This window comes from Erpetoichthys calabaricus, chromosome 3 (assembly GCF_900747795.2).
Source record: "Erpetoichthys calabaricus chromosome 3, fErpCal1.3, whole genome shotgun sequence".
Lineage (NCBI taxonomy): Eukaryota > Metazoa > Chordata > Cladistia > Polypteriformes > Polypteridae > Erpetoichthys > Erpetoichthys calabaricus.
Window position 1 is genome coordinate 61,490,318 of NC_041396.2, and position 13,528 is coordinate 61,503,845.

A 13,528-nucleotide genomic window follows, 5' to 3' on the forward strand; every position below is an offset into this window, starting at 1 on the left:
TTAACTATGACGTAAACCTCTATTCATAATATAGCTTTCAACTTTCTCAAAATTCCTCTTTTGTCCAGGCCTTGCAATCAATGCTGAGGTCCATGAAAGCCCAAAATTTGCTTCGGGGACACCAGTCTAGTACTCCCTCTAGCAAATGTTGATATCCTTGCACCTTCATATATTTTGCCAGGTATATAAAAGACCAGGACTCCCAAACAATCTTCTATCTGCTACATGTGAGGGAAACCAAGGGTGCATACACTCCCTTCTGGGTCTTTGTGCCCCCTAGTGGCCAGGTTACTGTTTACTGCTGGTTCCCCCATTCTCTACTGTCCAGTGGGAGCATTGCATGTTTCCATGTATTATTAACACTAGACAAAAAAAGGGCAATCAGAGGAGCTGGTAAATATGTTTGAAGTCAGGAACCCATAATAATAAATACAAACCAATTGTCAAAGCCCAAAACACAAACACAACAGTTAAATAAACAAGTAAATGGACCTTACACTGTACACTTTTTTTGGTATAATATACCCAAAGCTTGGATAACACAATAGGGCACACTACTGTTTTGAATGGTTGACAAAGTGACATGATGCTCAGTGATGACATGGCTAGCAAAGGATGCCATTGCTATGAGCAACATGAATGCTACCATCAAATAAACACCATAGAATTACAATAATTGTGGCAAACACATATTTAAGATTGGGCAATGGTGACATCACTGTTATAATGATAAAATGATAAAAGAACCAGACAATGTCAAAAAACAGTTTCTTTGAGTGCCAAAATAAAGATGCATGACACCTTGCAGGACAAAACTCTTTCTCTTCCTTTACCTGATGTCCTTCTGTGCACAAATTACACATACAGTGTGTGATGTCCTCCTGATAATTCCAATATGTCTTTGTTTTAAGGTCTTCTGCAACAGCTTTTTTCACACAGCTGACCCCACAAAGACCAAAAGTAAGTCCCTCGCTAAATAAGGCTAGCTCCTTCAGGTGAAAAATAGTATGAAAGATAAGGTCATTAAGATGGTGTTCAGCTGTTCAAAAAGGCAAGAAAAGCTTGCAAAAGACTGCATTCCTAAGTGGGCTATGTTAGAGTAATTATCACATCAAAGTATCAGTAATTGGTGTGTGCATGATGGAGACAATGAGGCACAGTGCATGCAAGACTGCAGTGGTGATATCACAGGAGTGTGGTATCGAATAGGCAGCCATGAAACCGGACATTACCTGTTTTGGACCATTCTGGTGGTGCCCTTGCTCCCAGCAATCTTTTTTAAGCATTTTACAACATTTGAGTATCAATCACAGAGTAATTACACATTGAATGGCTATCATGTATAACATTAGATTAGATTAAAAGCTCATTTTAATCACCTTTGATTTTATAATAACATTTCTACGTCCTCCGATGGGAATTTGCTTCTTCATAACACTAAAGTAGTTAAAACGGCATATTACAAGTCCCGCGCTATGCACTCTGAGATTGAAATCCACTTCATCACAAGTGAACCTGAAAAAGATTTAAAACGTTTAAAAAATTAACTCTATGACAAAAACCCTTTCTTGTTTTGTTATCAATTATAAATCAAATATGAAAGGTAAAATTTTAATTCAGAACCTTTAAACATTAATTCAGAACCTTTAAACATTAATCCTTGACTTGTACTTTTAAATAAGAATGCCTGAAGCCAGGATGTAATGTATAGAAATGACAACATGAACCAATATGTCATATGCCCTCCATGTCACGTGACTGGCCATGAGGATAATATACAACAGAATATCAGAAAGTTCAAAAATGCACTCTGGAAACTCCAAAAATCAGATTGTGATAGTGCCAAAAAATATACAAGGATAAAAACAGTGAAAAAGATATGCAATCCCTTCAAATCTGAGGCTGACCAAAAGTTGTTATTGTGACTTGGAATATTGTGATATGGAATGTAGGGCTATAACTAATGATTATTTTGATGCAGAAGACCTAATAATCAAAATGATTATTTTGATAATCAATTAATCTGGCAATTATTTTATTAATTAATCGATTAGTTGGATTGTAAAAAAAAAAAATTTTAAATTAAACACATGAAGTGCATTAAATGGAACCTTTCACCAATTAAACAGGTCTATGTAAAAATTTCAGAAATGTATTTTTTTAAAAATAAGCTACTGATAGGTATTTTAAACAAAATGTAGGTTTTCATACAACATTTATATAGTAATATTACATTAAAAATAAATAGTGATGAATAGAAATAAAACACTTTCAATGTCCTATTTTGTCCTGTAAGGAATGGCTCTCTTACTGCCACTTGCCCTGTCAAACATGCAGCACAAAGTTTCCTCTTCACAGTAGAAACAGACTTGCTTTTTCTGAACCACTGTTAAGCTGTGCTTGAAGCTGTTGTGCTCTGAGGTGCCTATCACACAAGCTGGTGATCCTCAGAAACGTGTCTTCTGATTGGGTTGTGACTTTGGGTCTGCCCAATCAGTTCTTACCAGAGTTTCTTCAGTTTTCAATTGCTTTATGCTTTAGAGAACCAGGAGAAATGTGCACACTGTGTGGCAACTTGGTTAGGCCTGCACACTTCATTTTCACAAACCTTTTTTGTAAGCCCTTAAGGTGTGGTGCTCAAAATGGAAATATAAGATCATTACCATTGCTGAACAATTAAAAGAATAATAAAAAACAACATTTATACTTATATTTTCGTGAAGGTACAAGCACATTATTACGATTGTCAACAAGTTGCTGTCCCTTAAACCTTTGTTTTAACATCAGCGCTTGCCACATAATCATTTCTAGGGAGTCTATGAAGCCAAGGTTCAAAATGCATGCTGCTTTCATTAAACATTAATTTGTGTTCTGTGTTTATTTTAAATGTATGCAGGACTCTTATGCTGTAAATGTGAATAATTAGGATTTAACTCAGTATATAGTAAAATACATCTGTTAACTTTATACTGTATATGTTAACATAACGAGCATATTAACAAGTCTGAAAATTATGTTAACATATCTACAGCTCTCAAAAACTCACTGCAGGAAATTTTAACGACCTAAATAATAACACAGCACAGCAAGTTTTCACAATTACTGGCACATCAGAGGTATACAAACCTGTTCTGATTGAACTGGACATTCTGTGTCAGGTCTACATTCAGAAGAATGAAATCATGCAAGTGGCAACGGGAAAATGGTTCCTGAAGGTGGATGCTGCTCCCCCTGCTGTTCCATTTTCTTAAGCCACAAAGGCCATACTGAGTGATACCTGAAGTTGCCTCAATGTGCTGCAGAACATATTTCAAGGACACATTCCTCTCTGAAAAGTTTGGTTTACTAAAAGAAAAAAAGAAAAATAAGGTGATACCAAAGAAATCGTGTAAATCAGCATCTGAATTTCTACACAATTAATACCTGTACAAAAATCACAGTATTGTAGTTCGATTTATGGCAAAGATGAAAACTCAATGTAAATTTTAGATTCAACACTAATGAAGTTATCAAGAAGACTGTTTGTTGTATGCCCTGCTGTCTTTAGAATAATATGACTCTAATATTTACTACACTAAAGGCCCACAAAATTAAACATTCTTTTAAAGTGAACAGTGCTTTCTATTCTTAAACTCAGTTTGTAAGGTTTTTTTATGGCATATAGAACAATTATCAGACACACTCATTGAACAAAGAAGAATCTGTATATTTATTGTAATGAAAATAAAGTAATACTAATCCATATTATCCATCAGGAAATAGTTCACATATCTGTTAGAATTTGTGTTATATGTTTTTAATGCTACAATAATTGAATTAACCAATATGCATTTTAAGTTGGGGACTGAGCGTGAAAACTACACGTTACAGGTACAGTGGAACCTCGGGTCACGAACATCTCAGACCACGTACAAATCGGGTTACGACCAAAAAGTCTGGCAAACTTTTGCATCTGTTCACGACCACACACTCGGGTGACGAACAAGCCAGTTTCCCTTCTGGTTCGTTCGCGCCGATGATTTCCGCACGTGTTCAGTCTCTCCCTGTGCATTCTCTGTGCAGCAAGAGAGTGCGAGAACGTGTGTGAGCGAGAGAGAGAGCGCGAAAGAAAGAGTACGAGAGAGAGAGAGAGCGAGAGAGCCCAAGCAGAAGAAGTAAACATTACAGAAGAAGTAAGTAAACATTTCATTTACTATTACACTGTGCATTCTATGGTATAATTAACTATTTTTGTGCTTAAAAATCTTTAACTCTTTTAGGGCGGATGTCGACTTTTGTCGACAGGATGGGTTGAAGGCGAATGTCGACAAAAGTCGACATCCAGGGATAGGGGGCGACAATCAGCTGTTAATGGCGACAAATCTCACTGTCACGTCACAGGCATTCCCTCTGTGCTTGGAGGAATGCTAGACTCGTTGACTCGGCAAATAAACATTGCGTGTGCGTGAGTTGCAAAATGTAAACAAAGGCAAGATGGCACCGACATGTGAAAAGGCAGCGAAGCAAGTGCAGAAAAGAAAACACTCGGCAAACGATGTTTTGCGCATTATCGCGGAGTCGGACTCTTGATTTTTCAGAATCTGACTTTATTGCCAGTGATCAGGAGATCGAGCAAGAGAGTTAGAAGCAGGCATCAGCTGATCAGACAACAGCCGATGCCGCGCCAGCGGATCTGCTGCCAGTTGAGTGCCTTCGCGCAGCCGATGCATCTACGGCAAGGTTCGCATGGGATAAATACACAGACATTGATCCGTTGAGAGCCGATCTGGCTACCGGAGTTTACAAGACAGCATGGCTTGCTGTTGGACACGACAGATCACCAGCTGCTGTACTTCAGGCTGCTCTCTCCTGATGCTGCTTTTCAGCTACTGTCAGACGAGACAAACAGGTAGGCAGAGATTTTTTTTGAATCGCGGGCTGCGTTTGCATCGCATTCTCGTTTTTCAAAGTGGAAACCCACAACGAAAGACGAGATGAAGCGCACTGTGGCATTACAAATAGAGATGGGACAGAACTGGTGATATAACTTCAGGGAGCATTGGTCCAAACGTGTTTTGTCCCCTGGTGGCTTAGGTACGTGCTGCTGCAAAGTTTTATTCACTTCTGTAATAAACAGAAGCAAATCCCATGGGGTGAGCCAGGCTATAATGCCATACATAAAGTTCATAAAGTTTCAGAAGATGAAAAGAGGTGACAATACGGTTTTCATGCAGGCAGAAAACTTGGTGGCAGTGGCATGGCACGATGGCAAATGGGTGACTTGTCTCTCTACAGTACACACTAACAATATATGTTAGAAAGTGCAGCAACAGACAATTGAAAAATAGGCATCAAAGCAACACATATTGTAAGGAGTGCAATGTGGCAATGACTGAAATTGGTTGCTTTGAGCGAGATCAGACTTTGCTGTGTAAAATGTATGTGATATGTATGTGAAATCATAGAGTATGCAGGCTCATACAACATGCAAGACAGTAACATTTGTCAAAAGTAAATATTTTTTGTTGATTTGATGTGTTAAACAATTGCTTTGTGTTCTTTTTTAAAAATGTTAGTTTTTGGAAAAATATTCAGCCCTGGGAGAAAAGAAACAAAAAAAAAAATAGCCCTAAAAGAGTTAAAAAAAATATATATATATTTACATACAGCTCGTATGGTCCGGAACGGATTAATTAATTTGCATACAATCCTATGGGGGAAATTACTTCGGGCCCGAGGTTCCACTGTATATGTCCATAAAAATTAAATACATTGACTATGCAAACTTGAAATGCTTGACTTGATTCAGAAAAATGTATCAGTTTCAGCATTAGTTTTAGCTGCAAGAACTATTAAGAGTTTAATAAGTGTCTAGTTTTAGTAGATAGCTTATTTGAAGGTTTTAAAGTTATATTGGTTTGTCTTTTGCTACACAAAACATACACTGTTTATGAGCTTCAACAAACATGTGTAAAAAGTGCAGAGCAAATAAGACCATAACATGAAGTGATCACTATTATACTGTATAAGAAATATCAATAGGACTGCCAAAGATGCTGTGTAACACAGACACCACTCTGTAAATAAACCTATTCCTCAGTAAATTTTATTTATTTATTTTACTTAATAAAAATTACTTTTATCAGTTAGGGAGTAAAAACATAATAAATAAATGAAAGTAGATCATTCAACCTGTCAGAATTGTTAGGCTGGTAAACAGCTACATTTCTTTATCTCATTGTCTGTTTCAATTTAATGACATTGTAATTTGTTTCAGATTACCACAGCTCTCATTCAAATCTATCATTGGAGTCCCTATGAAAATAATTTGCAATTTACTTGAAACAATTCTATTTAATCATCTTTATCAATGTACTTTTGCTTTTTAATAAATAAATACATTATCAGATTAGATATCTGTATTTCGAAATTTGCTTTCTGTATAACTTCCTGCTTTCTCAATAATACCAATAATGAATTAAGCAGATTTTTTTTCCTCTCATACCTCTATGCAGACAATATATTTTCAAGAGGAAAAGAGAGAACTACCTTATATTTTCTTCGCCCACTTCAACATCCATCATGTTCCACATAACACAGGAATCGTCTGCAAGAATGATGAATGGCCATATGTCTTGTGGCTTAATCCCTAGTTCCTCCTGCCGATTGCGTTCCAGTTCCAAGTTATGGTAAGACAGTTCCTTAATCAAAAAATGAGCTGCACCTTGAAAATACAACACGGAGGTCAAAATATTAATGGAAATTAAGAATCAGTAGTATTTGTCACTGTGCAATAAATACTGTTTTACATTTGCTGTTATATTTATCATTTCAGTATGTTTCTTTGCTTATTTTTTCATAATCAGACCATTCCAGCTGATCAATCAATCTATCTATCTATATACACCATAATAAATGGACAAGTATCTATGTGTCTGTGTGCCCATATGGTTTTACTTAATCAAAAGCTTATGATGTGATACATGCTGGTGAAGCAAAACATGTGGCCAGAGGCAACTTCCACAAAGTTATCATCTGCTGAGTGCTTGGGACTGGAGAACTCGAAGCCTGTGTGTTTTCTAATCTCTAGTAAAGAAGAGGACCTTATCTTAACATGAATGTCATCCTAGACAGCAGAGGGAGTTTAACAGGATTACACATACCTGTTGAAGACATCCAACAGTAATTTTTGGTTTTCATTCTATTTGGTATCTTGGTTGTTGGCTGTGACTGAGTATTTTTGCACTAATTAGCACCAGGCCGTAGTAATGATGTATAAAACTCAGTTTCAATTTGCAAAAAAAAAAAAAGTGATTTGAGTATCTTGTGATCAACTAAATTCATATCATTGACTCAGGAATAAAGTTGTCTAGTCTCTTTCTAGAAGGGTTTTTCTGCATTAATTCTGCATGTGTCTGCTTTCCCATTAGTGTTTAAAAAAGTTTTCTACAAAAAAAATATCCTTTCTAGTTGTAATGGTGCTTAAAGAGGAGTGCACCAATAGATAATCTAGATAATTGGTTATGGAACTTTTCTATCAGTTTTTCAAATAAATATATTAGCCCTGAAGGAAATATACCTTTTCTCAATTTGTAAAAAAGCATGGTTTAACTCAAAATAAAACTGTTTATTGCTCACATCTTTGTCGACTCAATCTATCTAAAATGTGATATGTCAAGATCCTAAATATGAATGATTTAACCAGGGCCTTCAGGTTCTGTTCTTTTTCAAAGGGCTGCAATTCTTATTCCAGAAAAAAAGCCTCCTGGCTCCCACCTTAAAAGTTCCTCTAGAGATGACCCTGGAGACATCCCAGGCACAATCTGCTGCATATTTGCCCTCTTATCCAGATAAAAATGCTATATGCTGCCTCTGGAAACAAGGACATTGTTTAGCAAACTCAACTCAAACATTAGAAGGAACTCTGTCCTACAGACATGGTTGACATTTTAAATAGGTATGTTTTGTAAATATTTGGAAAAGAATATGATAGAAAGAGAAAGTGTACGGGTAGATTGTATTACCACTTACTAATTTTAAAATTGTATTTATTTTATACAGATCCAAATGAAAATAAAACAAAAAAGCTCAACTGTATTTGATGTGGGGTTATTAAAAAAAAAACATAAAAAAAAAAAAAAAAAAATGTTAAGCCAAGCAATGAATTGATTAGTTCAAAAAGTAAATGCTAGTTGTGTGGAATGGTTTTAACTTTGAAAAGAGAAAAGAACAGATTATAAACAAACTTAAAGCTAATATTTTATAGCAAAGAAAATGTCAGCAACAAATAGGGCTACTGGAAGGTCTGATGAAATTGCTTGCTAAATTCTGTTAAATGTATAATTCCTTATGGTTTAGGTTTGACAGCAAATACGGTATCCCCTTAGGTAAAGGTATAGTAGATGGTAAACTGATAGCACAAGCATATTCTTCTGAGGTGGTCATAGCAACACATGACACTGTAAGGTTTCTTTAAAAGGCACAAATGATGTCACTGGCAAGACAGTAAAATATAAATAACAAAAGATCCTTAATACCTCACATTATCTCATTATGCTTACAAACTAATGTTTTGAATAAATAAATGACTTTCCTTGGAGTTAACCAACAATATACTATATGCATCACAAATCATTTAACAAATAAGATCAATCATGCTGAGATTCATAGAAATGTAGGGCCACAGCAAACTAACATACCAGAGTATGATTGGATCATGCTTTATAATCTTCTTTTATTTTTTTTACGCTATAAAACTCTTACCCAATTAAACAAAAATATAGTACAACAGAGATTTTATTAGTCATTAATTGATGAAGATATTTAAAACTTCATAATCTTATTAAAGAAAAATGTACATATTTAAATTACATACCCACTCCTGCGCCATTGAAGATACTTGGAAGAACAAGCATAATGTGGTTTGGCCAGTATTTTTTATACACTGCCATCTCGTATTCCTTAACAACCAGAATGTGTAAATGGTTGGCTCCATCCATTGCATGATAAAGGTTAAAAAGGCCATGTTCATGTCTTCCAGTTGTTGGAGTAAAAATGGGGCTCTTTATGGCATCGGGATTCTAATTTTAAAAAAGTTTCCAGGTTAAAGATGCACAATCATGTTCAAATAGATAGATAGATAGATAGATACTTCATTATATAAATCACTGCAGTTACTTTTCATCAAATACTAACTTACCAGTACCAACAAAATTAGTCAAATTTATTTTATACTAATATAATGTATAATATTCCCCAACATGCATAACTTTATTTACCATGAAAGGGAGGCTGGAGCAACACTGAACACAGTATAAGAAAAAGCTCTGGAAAGGGCAGCAGTTGCATGACCTATTCACACACACCCCCGTAGTCACATTGAACAAATTTGGAATCACCAGGCAATCCGTCTAGCATGTTTTTGGTGATATGGGAGGAGAACTGGAGAACCCAGAGGAAAACTCATGCACACAAAAAAATTCCAAAACTCTACATACTAGCCAACCCGCGGCGTAGCATACGCCGCATAATTATGTATTGATGGGTGAACACTTCCTGAACGAAACAGTTGTCCAAACAGAAGTGAAAATAAAATCGAGCGTGGTGAATTCTTTAACTGCATTCTCTGCCTTGTAGCGCAGTGGTAGTGTCACCGCTTTACAGTAAGGAGACTGTGGAAGATTTGGGGTTCGCTTCCCGGTTCCTCCCTGTGTGGGTAGCACTTTCAATACTGAAAATACCGGTATATCAATGTAATGAAGTATTAATATTCTTATATTATCCGCGACAAACAAACTGTTTTACACGGTGCATACCAACCCACGGCATAGTATATGCCACGTAATCACGCCGCTTTTTAAATGTTTTTTAAGCAGAGGGAAAAAAATGAACATTTGCAAAATCCGTAACGCTGCGTTCAGTAAGTACAATGCACACGCGTTTAATTTGTCAGCCACTTTTTGCCAGCCATCTTTTCAGGTTTGGGCTGGTTTTGCAGTGTTACCGCTTGTGCATATTAAATCTTGCACAAAAAATGTGCCCGTTCTTTCATCATTTTGTTGCAGCGTATCAAAGACTTGCTGCCCCCAACTCCTCACCTGAGTCGCTGTCGTCTGTGCACCTCTGAGCCACGTTGTCCTTTCATTGTTCTTTGCGGTTCCGGCTGCTTTTCTATATATAATCCAAGTCACCCGACCATGGTAGTAGGAGGGGGGTGGGGTGCGTACACAAGGCAGGGACGTATTCAGAGGGAGCGTATGACCCGCACTCCGTGGGTATTCCTCGTTCATGGGGAACAATTGCAAGCCCCAGTGCCCATTACGAATGGGGTTTAACGGCTTACCCACACCTGTCGGCGCCGGGTAGACACGCGTTCATCCATTCAGTGTAGCGCGCGTGTAGTACCGGACATCACATAACTGTTAATGGTCAATCTCACGTGGCTGAAAGCCACTTGTTCCTGTAAGAAGTTGGACGCCTACCGCTTGGTGATCGCGTAACTATTAAGCAGGAGGGAGTCTCATTCGTTTTCAGAATTAACCAGACTAACCAGACTTAGATGGCTCCACCAACTAAGTACGGCCATGCAACACCATGCACAGAATCGAGAAAGAGCTATGAATCTGTCAATCTTCTCTGTGTCCGGGCAGGGTGAGGTTTCCCGTGTTGAGTCAAATTAAGCAAGATTTGTGTGTGGCGAGTTGTTGTGTTCGAGCACATGAGCAGGCACTGTGAATGCCTTGAGAGCATGGGTGGACGCGTGCAGGGGAAAATGAGTATCTATATATGTTCTTAGATATAGACAGCGTCTGATAGTTGTGATGGTTTTACACTCCAGTACATTGCGGTGAACGCTGGTAACAATCAGGCGGGCAGGCGTATTAGAGTTGGTGCTCTTAGAGTTGGTGGGCGTGTCTCTCTAGTGGTTCGAGTTCTTGGGCGGTGCTCTGTCGTTTGTATCCCACGGTCGGACGACTTGGTGGATTATATATGGAAATGCAGCTAAAACCGAAAAGAATAATGAAAAGTCAACGTCGCTCAGTGGTGCATGTGCACTGTAGCAAAGATGAAAGTGAGTTGTTTCGTCCGGGCACATGAGCAGGCACCGTGAATGCCTTGAGAGCGTGGGTAGACACGTGCTCCAGTTGGTGGGCTGGGCTTTGTGAGTTGACTGCTTTCAAAGCGGTGCGTGCTTTCATAGGTGTCTTGCTTGCTCTGGTGGCGGCTTAGTGAATTATATATATATTGATACACAGCCCCTTTTTAGATGGTCCTGCCGCGTCCACCCTCGTTCTCGAAGCATACACACTGCCTGGTCATGGGCGGGGAAATGTCTTCCGTGTTCCTGCAGGACCATGTAAGAAGACGCATATTTGTTACAGATGCAAATTGCTGTATGTAGCTTTTAAAACAGTTTGCGATGGTGCGCGCGGTCGTGCGTCGTAACCGAAAAGTCAACGTGGCTCAGAGGTCCATGTGTACTGTTGCACAGACGAACATAAATGACGCCGTTTTTTCTGAGGCGTCCCGTCCGAGTTGATGGGCGTGGCTCTGCGAGTTGTCGTCGTATCCAATGGTCTTAGAGTTGGTGGGCGTGGCTCCTTCCTACTTGTCGGCGGCTTAGTGAATCCACGCCCCTTCCTGCGTGCTTTCATGGGTGTCTTGTTTTGGTGTGCGTGCTTTCATGGGTGTCTTCCCGTTCTGGCGGCGACTTTGTTATATCTATATATATATATATATATTTCACAATCAGGCACTGAATTCAGACCCAGGATGCTAGATTAATTACTTTGCAGTGCTACCCATTGAACCACCTTGCCAATGCTTACATTTAAAATCATCATATCAGATCATCTAAACAATAAATAATGCCTGACAAATTAAATCAATCCTAGTTCCACACGGAGGGACCATTTTATTAAGTCTAATAGCAAATTTTCCCCTCAAGTACCCTCAGAACATCCTGAATTCATCAAAGTATAAACACAATTAGCTGTCCAAACTGGTGCATTTCACATTTAATTTGCGGACAAAATTACTACAAATTAGCTGCACTTAGACATCTGTTCCCAATAATTTGATCCTTCTTATCACACACCTGATTAAAAACAACTGGCTAATATGGCATAGCATTGAAGTGTTGCTCTAGTTACATTGAGGAATTTAATATGCACCACAAAAACACACGCAACACCATTATTACATGACCACCAACCTGCACTGTTGACACCTCAGCAGCACTGATTTCTCATGGGATTATTGACAAACCCCTGCCCTTTAGCTCCCGTACCCCTGATTAAGACTATATTATGTAAGTGCAAGAACTATTAATCAGTTTGAGTTAGCAACATTTGTTATTCAGATACTTGTACTACCTGTCGCGTTTTCTCTCTGATATACTGTATTGTTATAGGTTTCTTTGCTTATAATTTAATATGGTTGCAAATACTGATTTGTTATTGATTTTTCTTTCTTTAGTAATTTATGCCTGCTGTGTTCCTGCAATGTATTGGTACTTCATGTTTCTGTACCAGTTATACTACCAACAAATACCTAGATAGTGTGACTTAGTAGGATTTACCAAGATTCATCTGTTTCAGTATGGTGCTGAGGTGTCACCCGCTGCACTCGGGTTCCAGTCCAGGGGCCTCATGTATAACGTCGTGCGTAGAACTCACACTATAACATGGCGTAAGAACAAAAGCGAGAATGTGCGTACGCACAGAAAAATCCAGATGCAGGAATCTGTACGCACGCAAACTTTCACGTTCTTCCACTACATAAATCCCGATCAGCGTGAAAAGTAATGCACGTGCACGCGCCTTCTGTCCCGCCTCAACTCCTCCCAGAATTACGCCTCGTTGAATATGCAAATCAATATAAATAGCCTTCTGTGAAAAGACAATGGGAAAAACACGGGGGGAAATATAAGAATTTCAGTGAATACCAAGTGGAGGCAAAGGAAAAACGTACTATTCGTTGGTTTAAACAGTGGTATAATCAACAAAAGGAAGTTGATCGAGTGACAGAGTGTCGGAGAAACTTGAATGCTCAAGTTCACAAAGTAGAACATCATAAACTTCATCTTAAAATCGTTTAATTTACTAGTTTCTCAAATCCCATTGTAACTAAAGTGGCACATTAAATGCTTTGTTCTGTATTTGATCTTCTATGTGCTCTACATGTGTGAATCACTACCTGCTTCTTAAACGGGCTTTCTCTTTCTCCGACAGGACACATAATCCATTACATTCGTGATATTACAGCTCTCTGAATAATTAAAATACTGAGATGTATACGTGATATCTTTTTCATGATGATAGGAATGAAAGCATGTTATTAAACATGGGAACACGGTGGCGCAGTGCTTGTTCATATCTCACGCAAGAGGCTTGCATCACCATGCGCGACCTTCAATGAAATAATTTATTACAGAAGTACTGTCTCTTTCAAACGTACTAACCTCCAATTCCTGTCCTTACTTTTCTTTCTCCAAAAACCTGATCGCCACACAATCAGCTATATAGACATGAAGCCATCTGTAAGCTTA

At 38.1% G+C, this 13,528-nt stretch overlaps 1 protein-coding gene across 1 annotated transcript in view; it reads right to left on the reverse strand.

Moving 5' to 3' along the window:
* Nucleotides 1-13,528, reverse strand: part of greb1 (growth regulating estrogen receptor binding 1) — a 226,762-nt gene that overhangs the window by 15,609 nt on the left and 197,625 nt on the right. Inside the window, exons 26-29 of the mRNA XM_051924903.1 lie at nt 8,855-9,059; nt 6,529-6,703; nt 3,127-3,345; nt 1,380-1,515 (exon numbers count right to left, since the gene is read on the reverse strand). Of these exons, the coding sequence (XP_051780863.1) occupies nt 1,380-1,515; nt 3,127-3,345; nt 6,529-6,703; nt 8,855-9,059 (735 nt within the window). The remainder of the gene's footprint in view (nt 1-1,379; nt 1,516-3,126; nt 3,346-6,528; nt 6,704-8,854; nt 9,060-13,528) is intronic.